At 39.5% G+C, this 17,398-nt stretch overlaps 1 protein-coding gene across 2 annotated transcripts in view; it reads right to left on the bottom strand.

The window, feature by feature from the left end:
* Window positions 1-715: 715 nt before the first annotated feature.
* The window catches only part of FAM8A1 (family with sequence similarity 8 member A1), a 731,350-nt gene continuing 714,667 nt past the window's right edge, over window positions 716-17,398 (bottom strand). For both annotated transcript variants that reach the window (XM_044065264.1, XM_044065266.1), the window contains one exon: window positions 716-1,626. In XM_044065264.1, the coding sequence (XP_043921199.1) occupies window positions 1,482-1,626 (145 nt within the window). In that variant the 3' untranslated portion in view covers window positions 716-1,481. The remainder of the gene's footprint in view (window positions 1,627-17,398) is intronic.

Genomic DNA, 17,398 nt, shown 5'->3' with positions numbered 1-17,398 from the left:
GATCACATCTGAAGCAAAAAGTATAAGAAATCTGAACTTACCTTGGAGTTAAGTCTACAAGTGAGGCCTGTTTGGTTCCAAAAGGAAAGAAAAAATATGGTCTACAGCTCCATCACAAAAGCTGAAATCAATGGTGTCAATATTACAGATGAACATCTCAAAGACGCCAGTCCATCCTGCATTGTCAATACCTATGTTGCTTGGAACAGGAAGCTTAGACAACAAGATTTTAAGTAGGGTAGGTGGCTTCTGTCCGAAACCTTCTAGTCAGAAAAGCTGAAGAATGGATTAGGAGTTTGTATCAAACTGATTAAAATTCATGGAGATGATGGCTATTTAAGGACAAGGGAAATATGATCCCATATCAGCTGTCTATTACCCCTCCAGAAGCCTTTTAATAGCAAACATCAAGACTGAGATTCTGACAAAGCTCTCAATTAATGCAGTCATGTTCAAATCCAGGATAAATACTCACCTTATCATCTGACAGAAGGTACCTTCTTTATTCAGTGGCAACAGTAGCAAACACCTAGTAGGAAAATTTTATGTTGAATGCTGCCCTTACACAATGAGCGCACTGCTAGCTATGTTATGCTAACACATATCAGTTAATGCTAAGTTATTAACTTGGTATTCAAACAGTATGTTACTGACTGACATTCCCCAAAGAATACTGTTCAAACACGTATTTATAAATAATACTCAAAATGGCATATTATGTTGGAGTGGACCATATTTACCAGCACAGACTAATATAAGGCAAGACATCAATCACTGTTTGGATCTAACGTCTTTGTTTTATGCCAGCTGACCAGATTCATCATAAAACAGAACCTTTCAGCAATGATATACAGTCATTATACAAATTATTTTCTGATTAGCTGTTTTCCATTTTTTTAGCACTCTTCTTGGTAGAGTCTTCTTGGAAGCAAGCTTTCCTGAGACACAAGAATGTCTTCAAAGTGGTGTGTTCTAAAATGTATGTGAAACACTGTGAATGCACTAATTATCAGCCTGCCCCATTTAGAATAATCCATACTACTGTGCCACTCTTGCTGATATATGATACTTGAAAATAATACATTTAACGTCTAGCAACATTCATGTGCTGCACAAAATAATATAATTGTAGCCAAACTGAAATATATCCATTTGAATATAAAATGGCAGCAGCTTTTCCTCATGATGGCAAATACTGATGTTTCCTATTCAAGCAGTAGGTTTTAAGCCTGTGTGAATCATAAAAATAGATTTTTTTCACAAATCGCCAGCCAAATGAGCAATATATATATTTACATACAATATATACAGCATACAGTTTGCCTTAACACATTCTCTTTAACACTGACATGTTGGTTCTTCTTTGAATCCCAGAGTTAAGTCTAATGACTTCCATTGGTAGTTTAGTTCCTTTACACAAGAATTTAAGCATAACAAAGTCTCAGTCTCAATAACTTGTATAGAAGAACGTTCAATTTTCATCATCTCATTCCATTCCTTTTAACCACAATAGTTCCAGCCACGATATCATAGGCTGTTCTGTTATGCTGGAAAAATAGCAAGGTAATAAATGCAGGAAAGAAAAATGCAATCGAAAAATTCTTGATTAAGGCTCTTATTGTAGACCTGAATATTGGAGGAAAAAGAAGATAATAAAACAATACACCTGAAATCTATTACTTGCATAAAAACTGTCATTCAATATCACATTTATCAGATACACAGTTAAACCACTATAACTATACAACTCAAATAAATACAAACTGTAGAGGAATCCTATCTGAAGGCAAAACTTGCCTCTGAGATTTGTTAATCACTGGCTCCATGCAGTAGCACAGCTATAGCCCTGACTACGAACCAGAGTCAGTTAGTAGTCCTGGTACCTTGAGGAGTAGAATGGGGTAGGAGAAGATTGGTCTTGCTCATCCCCCTTGGGTAGGAGTGGAGGGGGTGAGTCTGTTTAAGCTCTTCAGCAAAAACAGCCACCCAACAGAGATGCTTGTCCTGAGGGGGAGTCCATGGGCTTGCTCCATTCATAAAATGATACAAATGAAACAAGAAGCCAGTTGTGAGACAGTGCACTAATTAAAGTTTTAATAGAAGTATATTTAGTTTATACTTCTAACTTTGCAGTTTGAATAATTTCTGAGTAATCCAAAGAAGATCTTGTGAATGTAGCCTTTAAATTAAGCAAAATAATGAACACATTGCAAAAAAGTAAGCAAGATAATGAACACAATGCAAAACAAATTATTGAACAGTGACATTGAAAATTACTTATTGTTGCTTACAGTCTGAAAAATAAAATGAATAACTGTTATATCAATGTAGATATGAATAAGGATACTCAGTGGTACACATACAATACAGCAGAAAAAATACTGAAACAACACTGTGTTGTGGAGGGATAAGGCCCAGATCATGGCTCTGGCGACATGGGTTTGATTAGTAGCATGGGCATCTGAGACTCTGGCAGGGAAGGATAGATGGACCTGTCATGAGGGAGGATGTGCACTTGGGTACACTTTGCAACTAATAGCTGGCATAGGCTGACGATGTACAAGAAGGGAGTCATTGTCCTAAAGGGAAAGAGGTGGAAGGAGCGTGTCTGAATAGTCTCAAGAGATTAGGTGATACTTCAGTACATCCCATTAAATGCCTGCCTCTGAAGAGGGACGATTGGGCATAAAAAAAGTCCTTGACCATCAGTGTGACACTGTACCGGAAGTGTCATTCTCCTCACCAAGTCCAAAGGAGAAAACGAGTGCCTGGCAGATCTGGTGAATGTGGAGATGTTCTGGGGCAACTGATGGTCAGCATCAAGCAGCAGAAGGAAAGAAAGAAAAACTTCAAACTGATTAGTACAAGTAATTTTGACTGCTAACTAATTAACAACAGAGGCGGAAAAAAAGCAAGAACAGCACTTATTAACAAAAGTATATTGTAAAACAGGCCAAAGGTTGATTAGCACAGCCAATCATATTCAGCAGCATGTACAAACAAAGATCCAATTTTAATGAAAGCAAATGTACTATAACTCAAAACTTATAATAATGTTTTTAAGATATTGCCTATATTCCTGCTTGCATGTTAAACTACACAAAAAATTATAAGATACAAGGTAACTTTGAACATGCATTCTTGTGAGAAATCTATCAAAGGATGGAGAAGCATGGTTCAATGTTTACCAGCATTTTCAGCGTAGCAAGCTTCTTCATCTCCATCCTTCATGCATGCTGAACATCTAGCCCTCAAAGCATCCATAACCATTTGTATGTTCACAGGTACTTACTCACAGGTTCATATGTGTTTACTGGGCTAGCGACCACAAGGGCCTTTTTAAGCCTAGCCATGGATCTCAAATCCCTGACAAATTCTGGTACTCTTGATAAGTGTAAGCAGGGGCTTGGGAGATGAACCATTTACAAGCTAGGGCCTGGGAGATGAACCATTTACAGGTTGCCTGTGTCCATTAGAGACTAGGCTACTGACCTGTGAGGATCTTAAGAAACTTAGCCTTATATTCCCATGGTAGTTTTAGCCCTTGTACTTTGTGTACAAATAACCCAGAGATGGGCAGAACAGACATGTTGGGGCATTTACATGTTGCCATGTCCATGAGGGAGCTACACTGGGGGTGAATCTAATAACCCATTCATTCCTCCAAATTACATTTCATAGAGTAAGAGAAGTATTTTGGTTTATACAGAATGTAAGATGATTCCACAGAAAAAGAATTCTCTGATACACACCTCTCTCTCCAACATGCTCTATTTATGTTCCAGAAGAGATTGAGATCCCTTGAGTGGGTGGTTATGTCACCAATGGCCTTGTGAATATGTTATATATCTGACAGGATAGGATCTGTTGAGGCTCTATATGTAAGTCAGAGGTCATCTCTCAGTAGCTCATATGACACTAAGAAGAGTGACATACAGGCTACTAAGAGGGGAATGTATGATTCTAAGAAGAGTGGCAAGGCTTTGAGACAGTACACATAACTTTTATGATTTAAGCCCTTGATTTTCTTAGTGAGGAAGCATTGTGGTAATTCCAGTTATGACAAGTGGTTGGACAAGTACATGCCAAAAGGGTCATTATACTCAATGCTCGGCCTAATGACTGCAGATTACAACAGAATGATTACATCCCTGGACCTGAATGCCATACATTTAAGTATAAGTTTGAGTTGAAAAAGGCCTTCCCTACAATAATGGATATGTGGTGATCATAGGCAGTTTGATGTTGATACAGGTTCCCAGATCCCTGACTATGGAACTCAACTTTTGGGGTGTGTGTTAATCAAAACCAAAAACGAGAAGGAGTCACCACGAAAAAAAGCCTCCGTTAGAATAATGTTGTAGAATATTTAATAAGGTAAAACACAGTGAATAAGCGCTTTCGCATAGCAAAGCTATGCTTCTTCAGATAATCACATTTCTAACACAGTGAACGCTTATTTAAATACAATAAAAACATTTAGGCGGGAACATTAAAACAATCAACCAATTAAGCATGTATCCATGGTTACTTATGAAATGCTTGCAGAAGTTCAAATACCAAAGTTCCTAAAAGTGCAGAATATTCTCACTATTTAAAAGAATTAAACCATCTACAAACATGTATTGGGGAGACGGTATGTTAAACAGTTATAGTACACATAATGTATAGCGAATAATTCATAAGTACATCCTGATTTAACCATACTAAACAGTGTTGTTAAAATAACAGTCAGGCTTCCTTCTCATTCATTGAATGAAGTATCACTAAACCGATGTATTTGTTTTGCATTTCTACTAGCATCCAACAGGAGGCTACTCCTGACGATGCAGCAAGCGGCAATACATTCGCAATGATGTTTGCTTAAATAATGCCTACACCATACAAAAACCATAAAATACAGTAATGAGACATCTTGCTAAATCAATTCTGCATAACAAAGACAGTGTCAAAATCATCATGAATAAAATATCTAAACTAAATAAAATAACTAACTATACTGCGAATACAAAAATGGACGTGTACATAGACGTAAGCTTGAAAACACAATTCCTGACATCTGACAGTATTATTTCAAACCCCTTGCCAAACAGATATAGGCATAACTATAAAAATATGTATAATAACCTTAATAAAAATTTTTTTTTATTAATGCCTCCATCAACTATATAGCTCTAAAAAGAATGGTAAGAGGGTAAAATGAGACAAACAACCCTCTTAGAAAACATCACAACAGATCTGATGTAAATGTGGGGAAAGAAATATTCTTACCCGTAATAGCGTCTCCGTTGTGGGAGCTGATAGCTCCTCTCTCAGTGTGTCATGTTCCTTGTCTATTGCTATATAGCGTGTAGTTAGGCCTCTCTTAAATGGCCATCTATCCTTAAGACATAAGGTCTGCTGGAGTATCCTGTAAAAGGCATGTAGACTAACTAAAATCATTCCTCAAAATAAGAAGACTAAAGATAAAATATTAAATCAAAGGCAGGAAAGCCAATAGAAAATTGTAGGAATAGTAAACCCAGTGCAAATATAAACAGCCAGACGTATATAAGAACATAAACATAAACAAAGATAAAGTCTAGTACCACTAAAACAAATTCTCTAGAAAGATTAGCATCCTAACTCTGTCAGCTATATCAGTGTGAATGCAATAGTAATAACAATGATGTTTAACATTGTAGTGCCTAACATGTAGGTTTATTCATAAATAATTTCTAATAACTCAATTGTCACATTATAAAGGTCTGCTATTCAAAACGGGTTTTATGGACAAAAACTGATTTATCCCGGGGTTAGTTTGGGCTTTCAATAAGAGTATCCATTTTAACTCCAAGCATGCTAGATTGTTAACAGTATCTCCTCCTCTAGAATTGTCCCTCATCACTTGTAGCACCTTGAATGTAAAATAATGAGAATCATGGTCAATAATATGTTTTGCAAGTGCATTTTGGTCATTTCTTTTCCTGATGTCATAGAGATGGTTGTATAGTCTGTCCCTAAGTCTCCTTTTAGTGAGTCCCACGTAAAACGCAGGACAACATTCACATGTGGCCAGATATACCAAGTTTGTACTATTACAGTTATAGAAGTGGTTTGGATGGAACACATATAAACCATGGGGATGTTCAAAGGTTTGTTCCGTGGAAATGTGAGGACACATATGACATTTCCCACAGGGAAATGTTCCTCTTTTATTAGATGTCACGACATTACTAATAGGATTGTACTTATCTATACATAGTATCTGTTTGAGGTTGCTGCAGTTCCTGTAACTGAAGGTCGGGTGATTCCCAACTATCCGTGTGGTATCTGGATCCATATTTAAAATATTCCAATTTTTCTTGATCAAATTCTGAATATTGGTAACATCACTCGTGTATTTCAATAGAAAAGATACACTACCTGAACTATCATATTTCCTATTGCTATTATATATTGATCGATGTAAGTAGTACTTGGGAATATACACGTTAGGGGATGTGCCTAATACCTTCTGTTTACAGTCTCTTAACAGATTTTTGTTGTAGCCTCTATCTCTTAGGAGTTGCTCTAGAAAGGTTACCTCTCTCAAACGATCAGTTTCATTAGTACATATCCTAGATATTCTATTCAACTGACTGGTTACGATGCCTGAGAAAGTGTGCCTGGGGTGCATGCTTTCAAATCTAAGGAGAGAGTTCTTCCAGGTGGGTTTCCTGTAGAGTGATGTGCTGATGTCACTGCCTGTATTGAGCTTTAAGGTCAGGTCTAAAAAATTAACTTCTGAGCTCGAAGTTTCAACAGTAAACTTGAGGAAAGAGCTCGTGGATTCTACATCTCTAATGAACTTGACACATTCACTATGGCTGCCTTCCCAGACAAAAAGTACATCATCTACAAACCTCTTGTAGAGTTTGACATTACTAAACTGGGTATGTTTAAATAGATGGTTACTTTCCCATTCAAAAACTACCAGGTTTGCATAACTGTTAGCACAGGGGGTGCCCATGGCAACCCCCCACTTTTGCAAATAGATGTTATCTTTAAACAGGAAGATGTTATTGTTAAGTACTAACTCAAGTAAATAATTAATCAGTGTCTGTCTATTGTTGGTGTATCAAGACCTACTATGTAGCAACTCACTGACAGCTTGCTGACCCAGTTCATTAGGTATACTTGTAAAAAGATTGACCACATCCATAGTTACCAGTAGGTAATTAGATGCATCTTTATCAAGTCTAAAGTCTCTCAGAAACTCAATCAGCTGATAGGAGTCCGATAGTATATTTGGGATATCATTCACAATCGGTCTCAACATGCTTTCTAAAAAAGAAGAAATGGTATATGTGCACCATCGCTCACTTGCCACTATTGGCCTCATGGGTACAGGAGTAACATTTTTATGAATCTTGGGCAAACCTTTTATTACCGGTAACGTGGGATATTCAATCATGAAGTACTCATATATTTCACAGCTGATTTGTCCACAGAGTAGTAAATCATATAAGTCTGCTTGTACTCTTTTTACTACATTGTCAACAAAGGTCTTAGGTACTAAAGAATAGGTGTTAGTGTCTGCTAGCATACATGTCATGGTGGTATCATATTCAACAGTATTGAGTAAAACCACCGCCCCACCCTTATCTGCAGGTTTGATTGTTATGGCAGGGTCACTTTTCAGTTGTTTAAGTGAACTCTGCTCTAATCCTGTCAGATTAAAAAATTTACATTTTTTCTGGTTATTTGCAAAATATTCATAAATATCCTTCTCACATAGTTTGCAGAAACATTCCACATCATGTGGGATGGGTGGCATGAAATTACTTTTGCGTTTAAAAAACTGTTTGGCAGCATCTGTTTTTATAGCAGAATTATCTTTAAAAAACAGTTTTAAAGCTAAATTACAGCAGAACAGTCTAAGATCTATTAGAGTCTCATTCAAACTGCTGAGTTGGGAGGGTATAAAATTTAAACCTTTGTTGAGAAGTGTAACCGCAGATTCTGACAAAGGGGTATCAGAAAGGTTACAGACTAAGTCATTCAATTCCTTTGTTTCCTCGTCTGACCGTATCTTTCTTCTGACCCCTTCCTCTTGCGGGGCCCCCTGCTGTTGGAGCGGCCTCTCCATGCCGTCTGTTGTTTCACGGGAAACGGTAAAAAATGGGTAGATGTGCTGGCAGTATCTTTGGGTCTGGCTCCAGAAACCATGTGGATTTTATCAGCTTGTTGGTTAGGAAGGGGAGTATTGCTAACAGAATTGCCTCCCATAAGACTGTTATTCTGTGCTGATATAGCTGGAATGTCATTGAACTGAGAGTTCTCATTGGGAACAAGGTGTGTGACATTAACTTCTGCTGTTGTAGATTGAGTAGTGGTAGTCTGTGAAGGTGCCACACTATTTATCACAGCTGAAGATCGGGTAGCTCTAGGCCAGACAAATATCTGACCATTAGCAAAATCATTAGAGTCTCTTACGAGTTTCCGCTGTTTCACTTGCCTGAGTCTTTCGCTAAACAGATGCACTTGTGAACGGATATTATCTAGCCTCTGTTGAAAGTAGGCTGTATTATAAGAGTCACTAAAATGACGCTGCTGTAAGTCAACCTTGTTTCTAAGCTCCGTCTCCAACGGAGCAAAATAGTCCAGTAACAGTTTGATATAATTAAAACCTAGACCTATATTTAGGTCTTGCCATTTTCGTAATAATGTTGGGTGGCTGTCCCCATATGTCGGCATGCAAAACACTCGCATGCCGCGAGGTATGACTTTAAAGTGGAGGCATGCCTCAAGGTGTAAGCGCTGCCAGGCATACCTCTGTAGTTTAAACAAGTCATCTTGAAAAGTTCTACTTAAAGCATTAAATTCAGTTAGTACCTCATTGTTGTTAGTGGCATTTGCCGGAGTGGACTGATTAGATATCTCCAGAGTCAATAAAGGGTTGGTACTCCGATGTAGCAGAGATTCCCATGCCGGTAGCACGACCTTCCTCGTCTCTGGTCTGAAGTCCAACTCGATATCGGTCGAATCCATGTGTAGAACCAGGAACAGCACACCAATGTGTGTTAATGTGATAATTACAAGGAGAGTCATGCTTGGTGAAGGATATCGTTACACATTTCTTGGCATTTAATTTTGGTCTGTGGGTTTGACACCAGCAATTTGAGGATTATGGTGATCTCTGACGAATTTATGATGGCAGCAAGTTTGGAGTCATCTGGAAACTTGGTCAATCACAAACCCTTAACATTAGCTTTGCATCAGAGAAGTAAATGACAAAGAGTAGCAGCCCAGGACTAACCCTGGAATACACTGCTAGTGACATGCCTTTTGGAGGAAGTAGAGCTGCCTACCTTTACTTTCCAGGTTATGTTTGAGAGTCAGTTTACGGTCTAGTGGGTTACATGGGAAATTACATTTAGCTCGGAGAGTTTATCTGTGATACCAGAGTGTGAGATGTCGTTGAATGTCTTTGCATTGTCTAGATATGTGGTCTGCACTGATTTGCAATCATCCATGTTACAGTAACTTTTCTAAAGAGGTCAACCAGGTTAAGCAAACAAGATCTGCCCTTGAAGAATCTGAACTGACTTGGGTCTAGAGTCTATAGGTTATACGGTATCCAAATCCTTCTTTAATAATTCCATAACAATTCTTACAGTTGAGGGTGGTCAGTCTTATGAGTCTATAATTACTCAGGTCCTCTGTAGCTACCTTTATGCAAGGGAATGACTGTTGTTGCCCTCCAATCATCTGGTACTGACTACTATCTATAGGGGGTTTAACTAGTAGTAATTAAGGCTCACCGATAGGCAGTCTGGTAGGTTGTCCAACCCCATAGAAATAGTGCTCTTGGCCTAAGATTGCACCTTGAGGACTTGTTCTTGGGAGAGTTCAAGGAAAGGTATAGACATGGGTATGTGATCTGAGACTACTGGAGGGAAAGGGGGGGTGAAGTTTGAGCTAAATTTGTCTGCTAGTAAATTAGCAATGTCCTCTGGGTCCAAGTATGTGATATCATTTACAGTTAGTACTGCACAGTGTCGGGCATTGTTTCTGAGGTTTCTAACATGAAGAAGGCTTTGTGGCTATTCTTTGCTTGGATGGCTATTTTTAGCTCAATATCTGGCTTTGGTTTGATTAGAGTTTGGAGTGCCTTATCTAGTTTCGCAAGAGCATTTTTGGCATCTTCAGAGCTAACTATTTTGGGTGGTGAGTTTTTTCTTTTATTACATTAATTACTATTTACATAAGGGTTCCACCACAGGGGGTTATTTTTTAATTTGGCATTATATTTCTGATGGGAACATGTGTGTCTATGCAGCTGTTCATATGTACATAGAATTTGGCAGTAAAGGATTCCACATAAGTAGTGGAATTGTCAGGATGGAAGGGGCTTCTGAATTTAGCCAGGTCTTCACTCAGTTTTAGTAGATTAGCCTTCACATAATCTCAGAATACAGAGTTATTGGAATTTGCTTCAGGCTTCAGTCATATGGTAAACATAACCGATTTGTAGTCTGATATGACCAAGATGATGTTACAGTTGGCAGGGAGTAAGGCTGATCCTCATTGGTAAGGTACAAATCCAGGATTTTTTCACTCCCAGTTGGAGTGCAGAATAACTGGTTCAGAAAGTTTGTACTAATTAAGTTCAGAATTTCTGGGCATACATTTTTGAGGATGCCTAAGTGTTCCAATTTATGGAAGATGCTGAAGTCTCCTTGGAGACTTTTGGCTTAATATACAGGGACTCCACAATTGTTAGTAGATGGTGTGGGTCAAGGAGACATAGTTACCTATGATATGATACTGGGTTTTGTTCAGAGGTAGTTTGACATGGAGGTATTAAAGGTCATTATCTTGTCAGAGTCTGGAGGTTAAAGTTTTTTTTTTTTTTTAGGAAAATGGAGACAATGGCACCTTTAATGACTTATTCTAATATGGTGGGCCTGAACGTGTGATAGGCACTGACGGGCTGCTTTCACTGGTCTATTTATTTATTTATTTTATTTATTTAAATTTGTTGACTGGGAGTGTCCGACTGAACGTGGGTCCATTTTCAGCGGAGGCCCAGGGAGAAAAGCTCCACAGTAAAATAAACAGACAGTAGTTACACTGGATTACATAGCGATTAACAATTTAACATAGAAATTACTTACAACATATTTACAGATGAAGAACATAGTACATCAGTAGACAACTAGAATCTTTATCTGTGAAGTACATAACAGGCATTAACAAATGTAACAATGAGAAGTTCCTGCTGTATAATAAGTACTAGGCTTATGAACATCTGAGCTTGCTATAATCAAGGTAGTTAGTGGAGTGGAAAGAAAGGTAGTAGTTGGATGAGGTGGATGACATTAGAGTGGGAGTTGCAAGGGCATAGCCAGCATGTTTTTAGGTGCGCTTTTAATAATGTTTTGAAGTTGGTGCATGATGGTACGGAGGTAATTGTGGGTGGGAGTGAGTTCCATAATTTGGCTATGACGCAAGAGAATAGTGCTTCACCAGCAGAGTTATTGGCTTTAGTGATCTGCAAGTGATTTTTGTTGCTGGATCTTAGTGGTCTGGTGGTGTGATAGGGTTGGAGTAGATTCTGGAGGGATGGGACATTTAGTGGATGGTTTACTAGTTTGTGGGCGAGTGAGAGTTGATACCACTGAAGGAGGTGAGGGAGTTCAAGCCAGCCCAGTTCAGCAAGTGAGAGACAGTGGTGACTACGGTAGGATGCCCCTGTGGCGAATTTGGCGATTTTGTTGTAGCAGGTCTCTAGCTCGTTTAGATCACATTGCCTTAGGTTGGTATACACTGGAGAGGCATACAGTAGGGTGGAGATAAGGTGGGAATTTGCTATTGAAATCTTTGCTGCTTTGGTGAGAAATTGTTTATTTCTGTATAATGCTCCTAGTTTTTTGTGGACTTTTTTTATGATCATGGATATGTGAATGTCAAATTTTAGTTTATTGTCTATTTCCACTCCTAGCAATTTGGTGTGTTCAGTTGGGTATATAGTGGTGTTGTCTTTTGATGTGATGTTAAAGTGAGAGTTGTTTTGAGTATGATTGGTGGGTTGGAAGATGAGTAGTTTAGTTTTGTTTGGGTTGAGCATTAATTGGGCATCGGATAACCATGTTTCAACATAGGAAAAGGCTTCCTGTGTGACTTTTTGCAGTTTGGGTAGGGACTGGGCTGAGCAGATGATGGTTGAGTCATCTGCGTATTGGATGAGTGTGCCATGTTTGGTGGCAGAGGCTAGATTATTGGTGTAAACAGAGAAGAGTAGGGGTCCAAGGATGGATCCTTGGGGAACCCCTATGGAGACAGGTAGTTGGGGATATATGTCATTCTGCCATACAACGGATTGTTGGCGGTCAGACAGGTAACTCTGAAACCAGTTGGTGACTGATTGTGAGAAGGATAGGTTATTGAGGACAGAGATAAGTTGTTTGTGTGGGACCATGTCAAATGCTTTAGATAGGTCTAGGAAAGTAGCAGAGGAGAAATAGCCATTGTTTTTATGCTGAAGGATAGTGTTAGTAAAGGAGAGTAAGGCAGTGGTGGTGCTATGATTTGGTCGGAAACCATGCTGAGTACTGGAAAGGAGGTTGTTAGTAAGGAGGTAGTCTGAGACCTGAGAGTGTATGCATCTCTCTAGTATTTTGGAGAGTGGAGAGAGAATAGCTATTGGGCGGTAATTGGTTAGTTCTGCAGAGGGTCCGCCTTTGTGGAGGGGAATTATATGTGAGACTTTCCACAATGTGGGAACGTAACTTTCTGACAGAGATCGGTTAATCAAGATGGATACTGGGTAGGCCAGAGCATCAGCTGTGATTTGTAGGTATTCACTTGGGAGGTTGTCTGCTGCTAATTTGGTGGGTTTAAGTTTAGTTAAGAGTTTTTTATGTTGGAGGTAGGTACAGGAGAAAAGAGAAGGCAGTGGGGAGATTACTAGTTGAAGGTGTGGGTTGGAGGGGAGGGGGGTTGTGTTGTTTAGCTAGCGATAGTATGGTTTGGGTGAAGTGTGTGTTGAATGAGGTAGCAATATTTTCTGAGGAGTGAGGGATGTTAGGAGGGGGGTACTGACTTTACCTGGGTGGAGGATGGAGTTTATGGAGGACCAGAATTGTTTGGGGCTGTGTTGTGAGGAGTCTAGGGCAGACTGGTAGTATTGGAATTTGTCCTGTTTTATTAGCTTTTTGAATCTATTGCGTAGTTCTAGGAATTTCTGTCTAGCTGAGGGGGTTTTGGTTTTGCGCCAGTGCTCCCAGGCTTTATCCCTGTTTTTCATTTCTGACTTAGTGGTTTTCTGTAGCCATGGGGAGGGTTGTGCTTTGGTTCTGGAAAATCTTATGGGGGCATGGTAATTAAGGATGTTCAGGAAGGTAGTATTAAAAAATTCAACGGCGTCATCTAGACTGAGGTACTTTAGAGCATGCCAGTTACATTCTTTGAGGGATGAGATGAATGTGAGTGGGTTAAAGTTTTTTTTTTTACGTATTTGATGATAGATGATAGGTTTAGCTTGGTACAGGTATTTTTTGAGTAGGAATGTTGGGGAGTGATCACTGAGGCTATCCGATAAGCAGCCTGTTATATATGACTGGGGGTGCTTACTGACTAGTATCCAATCCAGGGTAGTGTGCTTGCTGGAGTTTTTATTTATCCTTGTTGGTGACTGGACTAGTTGGGTGAAGCCATGAAGGTGTACATGATGGGTTGGATTGTTGCCAGAACAGGATTGCCAGTCAATATTGAAATCACCTAAGATGATAGTTTCTTGGGGGAGATGGTGGGTAGACCAGATGAGGAGGTTTTCTAGTGGAGGGATGTTTCGGCCAGGTGGGAAGTAGCATCCAATTATGTTGATGGTTTTGTTTTGGTTAATTTTGAGGTTGGTATATATTATTTCTTCATTGCCTATTTGTGGAGCTGATGATTTTAAGATCTGGATGTTTAGATGCTGTTTAAATATTATAGCTACACCACCTCCTTTTTTGTTTAGCCGGTCTACTCTTAGAATGCCGTAACCTGTAGGGAGTATTTGCTCACTGGTAATGTGAGGTTTTAGCCAGGTTTCTGTCAGGATGACTATATCTGGGGAGTACAAGTCTATGGTGGCATGGAGTTCATGGACTTTGTTGGATATACTTCTAATATTTAGGCTTAGTAGAAGGAAGTCACTTGGCTTTCTATTGGCTGTAATATGGGAGAAGTTGTGGTTTCTAGTCTGATTATGAGGACTGGGGTTGGAGATGGTAGGGCCAGGGTTGGGGTGGATGTCTCCACTTAGGGCTAGTTTTGATATGCATGAGATTATTAGTTTTCTCAATTTTTGAATGTGTTTGTTTATAAGGGAAACTTTATGATTGTGCTCTGTGGGTAATAGGTATGGTGGGAGGGTTACTATTTTAATTTGTAGGGATGCTTTACGTTTGAGTAATATAGTTGGTAGAATATGTTGGGGGTGCATAGGGATGGTTTTTGAGCTGGTGGGAGGGGAGCTGAGTATGGGTGAGACATGAGTGGTGGTGTGAGTAGTAGTACAGTGGTAGTGGTTGAGTGGGGGAATGATGGAGCTTTGGTAGGATGTAAGATATGCAAGGAGAGTGCATGCAGTGAGCAAAGGAAAGGTATGCTTGTACATGTTAGTTGAGGAGGTGTGATAGTAGAGGGAATATGGAAGAGGTAGTGTTGGGTTAGCACTGTGGTTGGCTATTGGAAAGATGGGAGGGGTTTGAGTTGCAATAAAGGTGGCACCACTGGGGGCGGGAGGAAATAGGGGGCAGGCTGGGGAGCGAAGCGGGTAGAGACCCTGTTAGGTTCTTGTATGAGGGGCTGGAAACAATCACAAAGCAAAGACAAGTATGTGTTAAGAAACAATCACAATTGACCAAGGACTGCTCTGAAACTGTAAGTCATTTCTTACTTTCTCAGGTGGAAAAACAGGATAACCTTGTATCAGTAGGCTACTGTGGTCATAGTTTAAATTAACAAACAGACAGTATTGATCAATTATGGATACTATTTGATAACAGAAGGGAATAAGAGAAAGTGGAGTGTGTGAGTGTGTGTGTGTGTGTGTGTGTGTGTGTGTGTGGTGGGGGCTGCTTACAGCCAAAGCAGAGTGCTCTCCAGGGGAAAATGAAGATTGGCTCAAACAGATAGACACATACTCAAAGTTAACTGTAGCTGCTTGCAGACAGTTCAGACCCGGACTGCGCTTTTCTTATAAGAATGTTAAAGGTGGTACCGCAGCTGAATACTTAAGAGTGGTGTTAGGTCTAGAAAAGAAGAGTACAGAGAGGAGTAAGCACTTTTGAGATGGTAAATATATATTATAAAGATTATAAAAATCAAGTCTGCGATGATGCATATATCGTGTGCTTGTAGGAGTTAAGATTTTTTTTGTCAAGACTCCTAGTGTACCTTAATGTTATTGAGATTTTGTTATGTTATGTTGGAAGCTTTAGAAGACTGACTTTGTCTAAAAAAATGCACTATGGAGGTGGACAAGGATTTAGCTAATATACAAAAATCTTGGGGAGAGATGCAGGCCTTCCCTGGCAGATCAGTTAGGACCATCTACCATCTCCTCCCAGGCTAATACATATATTGCCATCTTTGAGTGACATCAAAGGCTAAGCCAACTGCTGAAAACAATGATCTTTGGTTCGTATTGTGGCATTGTTTCCAGGTGATGGTAGAATGCCATTCAAGGCTAGGTTTATACCAGTGTCAGACACATTCTGAGAGCTCCATCATGGCGCTCTTAATATAGTCCAGGGAGGTATGTCTCAAGTCATTTACACCTATGTGTATTATGTCTGTGTCATGTGGGTACTTGTGATGCAAGGACTTGAGTACTTGTGTAATGTGGTGAATTCCTGGCAACTGACAGGAAAATTACTGTGACCCTTTCCTTGCATGGTCTGATGAGTGGGTGTGTTGTGTCTCACTATGGAGTCACCTATAAGTAGGATACTGGATTGTGTGTCAATTTGCCTAATGGACTTTTGAATTAAGTCAGTGTGACTCTTAGATGCATGTTTCATGATGGATGCTGCCTGTGTAATGTGTTTGTAAGGCTGCTGAGGGTATTTGTTATTACTTTTAGAAGAGCTTTCTGATTAGGTAGGTTACTTTTAACAGCCTCAGCATATGAAGGGCTATGTGTTTGGTCTGAGTTATGTGTACTTTGTTTAGTGCGGTGTTGTGTGGTACTGACAATCCACTTGTTATTTATTGTGGGTTTGTGTAAGAGCTTTGCCTCCGATAACATTGCATAAGTACATCTCTCACACACTATGTCCACTGGGTTAAGTAGTAACTGGCTGTCAGTAAACAAGAGACTTGCTATATTGCCTCAGGATGCCCATGTCAACCAGGATGGCTACAAGGATGGTTGGAAAGTGCAAATTCAAAGTTAAGGTGCTTCCTAATGAAGGTTTCACCTGTGAGGTTTGGACTGGATTTACTGGAAGTCCTATCTGTCTAAAACAAACAATCTAAGTCTACATACGAAGAGCAATTTGCCACGTAGTGCAAGCCTATCTATCTAAAACAATCTAGGTTTACATATGAAAAGCAGCATGCCACCTACCATAAGCCTAAGTCTACACATAAAGAGCAACATTCAAACTAGAACCCTTTTGTACAACTACTGCCAATTTAAATTACAACAGGAATTGGGAAAGTAGGTTGTATTAAGAACGTTTTTTGTTATATGCCCTACTCATTTCCTAACCCACCTCCCATGCTCATTAATCTCATGTGAGGATAACTCCCCTCATTTAACTATACCTCACCAGGACAGGCATACCATCCCTCCCTGCTGCTCAGTCAGTCACTTCAGCCGCTAATCGAACAAGGGTCAACTGGGTCATAGTCAGTTTTTTTCCCCTTAATGCCGCCACAGTAACTAAGCTGTATAGAGAAAGTTAAGGTTCTAAATGCCCATGTCTATTCAGTGCAGTCTGACGTAACTCTGCACAATGCTCAACTTTGTGCTAAATCGACAAATTTATAACAAAGAAAATAATCAACAAAAAGAGCAAGACAGCACACCAACCAGCAACAAGACACTTGAATTTAGCCAGAGTAGCAAGTAATGCCCACAACTTGCCTGGGAAACTTCTTACACTATCATAAGGAACCAGCAAACTAATTTCAGAAAAAAAAAATCACTGATTTAATCACTCACCAGGTCAACCAAGAATGATACATAGCAGTGATTCTCCTACTGGCTACTACTAATGTTGGTCTTACCACAGCTACATTCAGCTAGGATTCAATGCCCCTTTGCTCCTTCTCTCACCAGAAGCAAAACAGTAACACTAATCCCAAGCTAATTCTTAAGAAGCAGGTGACAGGCTCTATGGTGATCAGCAGTCTCATCTCAAATGTTCTGTGGGTC

This window comes from Protopterus annectens, chromosome 3.part0, assembly GCF_019279795.1.
Source record: "Protopterus annectens isolate FY-2018-M chromosome 3.part0, PAN1.0, whole genome shotgun sequence".
Classification (NCBI taxonomy): Eukaryota; Metazoa; Chordata; order Ceratodontiformes; family Protopteridae; genus Protopterus; species Protopterus annectens.
The sequence above is the reverse complement of the archived record's forward strand: the minus strand, read 5'-3'. Positions and strand labels throughout refer to the sequence as shown.